This window comes from Bison bison, unplaced genomic scaffold, assembly GCF_000754665.1.
Source record: "Bison bison bison isolate TAMUID 2011002044 unplaced genomic scaffold, Bison_UMD1.0 scf7180017864067, whole genome shotgun sequence".
In the NCBI taxonomy this organism is placed as follows: Eukaryota; Metazoa; Chordata; class Mammalia; order Artiodactyla; family Bovidae; genus Bison; species Bison bison.
Window position 1 is genome coordinate 2,032,262 of NW_011494639.1, and position 2,129 is coordinate 2,034,390.

Genomic DNA, 2,129 nt, shown 5'->3' on the forward strand with positions numbered 1-2,129 from the left:
GACGTTCCGGGGCTCTCCAGGGGCGTCGGGGCCAGCCCGCAGTGTACCTGGTTGCACTGGGGGCCGAGGGAGTTGTGCGGGTCGCAGGCACAGGGCTCGCAGCCCCGGCCGCTGGCCAGCTTCCAGTGGTGGGGGGCACATTGGTCACACTTGGGGCCCACCACATGGGGCAGACACACGCAGCGCCCAGTCTCCTCGTCACACGGCACGTCCCGCCGGGCGCCCAGGACACTGCAGTCACAGCCTGCACAGGAGAGGGGCTGCTGAGCTGGGGGCGGGGCACCCAAATCTGTCCCCACCACCCCCCAGAGGACACGCATCAGGGAGACGAACCCGGCGGGGCCGCTCCCCCGCAGAAAACCTGGAAAGCCAGGCCGCCACGCTTTCCCTCCAGTCCCAGCACCTGGCCACTTGGCCAGCCGCCCGCCTTCCCCAGGCGGGCTCTGTCCCCCTTCCAAGTCAGGCCTGCAGGAGGCTGCTGGCACAGCGGCCCGGCACACCGTGCATGGGGAGCAGGGCCGGCCCCAGGGCCGCTGCCCCGCCCCACGGCAGGCTGGGACCCTCTACTCACGGCGGCAGCCCTGCGGGTTGGAGAAGGTGAGCCCCGTGAACCCCGGCTTGCACAGGTCACAGCGTTCCCCCTGCACGTGCTCCTTGCACACACACTGGCCAGTCAGGGGGTCACAGGGTGCTCCAGGCACTGCCCCGTCGGGATCACACTCACAGGCTGCAAGACAAAGGCGGCACCAGGGGGGCAGAGAGGAAAAGCAGAGCATTGGGAGCGCGTTCTGGTTCAAATTCTTATCCTCCCTACCCCACTTCCTGGCTTACGACCTGACCACCTTAGTCAAGTTATTTAAGGTCCCCTGTGCCTCAGTTTGCTCATCTATAAAATGGGGATAATTATATAACACTCATAGGGCCTCTTATGAGGAATAAAGCAGGTAGCACAGGGCTTGGCACGTGTTGCTGTGCTGTGCTGTGCTGTGCTTAGTCACTCAGTCGCTTCTGACTCTTTGGGACCCGGTGGACTGCAGCCCGCCAGCTTCCTCTGTCCTTGGGATTCTCCAGACAAGAATACTGGACTGTGTAGTCTATTCCTTCTCCAGGGGATCTTCCCAACCTAGGAATCAAACCAGGGTTTCCAGCATTGCAGGCAGATTCTTTGGATCTCATTGCAATGTGGATTCTCCTGCATTGCTAGCTGAGCGACCAGGGAAGTCCTTGGCACATGTTATGTAGTACGAAAGTTTCAGTTGGCATGATATACTGAACAAACCACTCTGTGGCCAGCACTGAGCTGGGCACTCTTACGTGTTGCCTTATGTAATCCTATCATAACCCTGAGGATTCACCATGCTTATCCCTATTGTACAGATGAGGAAACTGAGGCTCAGAGATGTTCCAATAACATACTCAAAGTCATATGGCAAGTAGTGCTGGAAATGGAAGTCAAACTCAAGCTTTTCTCATTCTTTCCGTAAGCAGATCATATCAACCGCAAGTGAACCAACTTTCTTTCACCCTAACACCTGGGCCCCTTTCACAGCTTTCAAAATAGAGACTCTTACTTCTGGAAAGTTTTGCCTGATTAATCCACCTGAATCAGAGTGCTTTCGATTCGAATTGTACAAACTCACTGACCCTTGCTGTACGCGCGCTATGTCGCTTCAGTTGCGTCTGACTCTTTCAAACTCCACGGACTATAGCTTGCCAGGCCCCTCTGTCCATGAGATTCTCCAGGCAAGAATACTGGAGTGGGTTGCCATGCCCTCCTCCAGGGGATCTTCCTGACCCAGGGATTGAACATGCATCTCTCGGGGCCCCTGCATTGCAGGTGGGTTCTTTACCGCTGAGCCACCCAGGAAGCCCCACTGACCCCTGTGAGTGTGTCTAGTCACTCCTGGGTCTCTTATGTTTCTTCAGTAAACATTTCTGGAGCATCAGTTATTCATCTGTCATCGTGCTAGGGCCCAAGGATACAAGAATAATCCCTGCCATAGAGGAGTTCTTAATGCTGGCGGAAACAGAAAAATAAGCAAACCACATTACAACCTGGTTCAGTTCAGTTCAGTTCAGTTCAGTCGCTCAGTCGTGTCCGACTCTTTGCGACCCCATGAATCACAGCA

General features: G+C 56.1%; 1 protein-coding gene across 1 annotated transcript in view; it reads right to left on the reverse strand.

Annotated features, from left to right (window-relative positions):
• Positions 1–2,129, reverse strand: part of LAMB3 (laminin, beta 3) — a 44,362-nt gene that overhangs the window by 14,851 nt on the left and 27,382 nt on the right. The window contains exons 11-12 of the mRNA XM_010836878.1: positions 572–727; positions 48–244 (exon numbers count right to left, since the gene is read on the reverse strand). Of these exons, the coding sequence (XP_010835180.1) occupies positions 48–244; positions 572–727 (353 nt within the window). The remainder of the gene's footprint in view (positions 1–47; positions 245–571; positions 728–2,129) is intronic.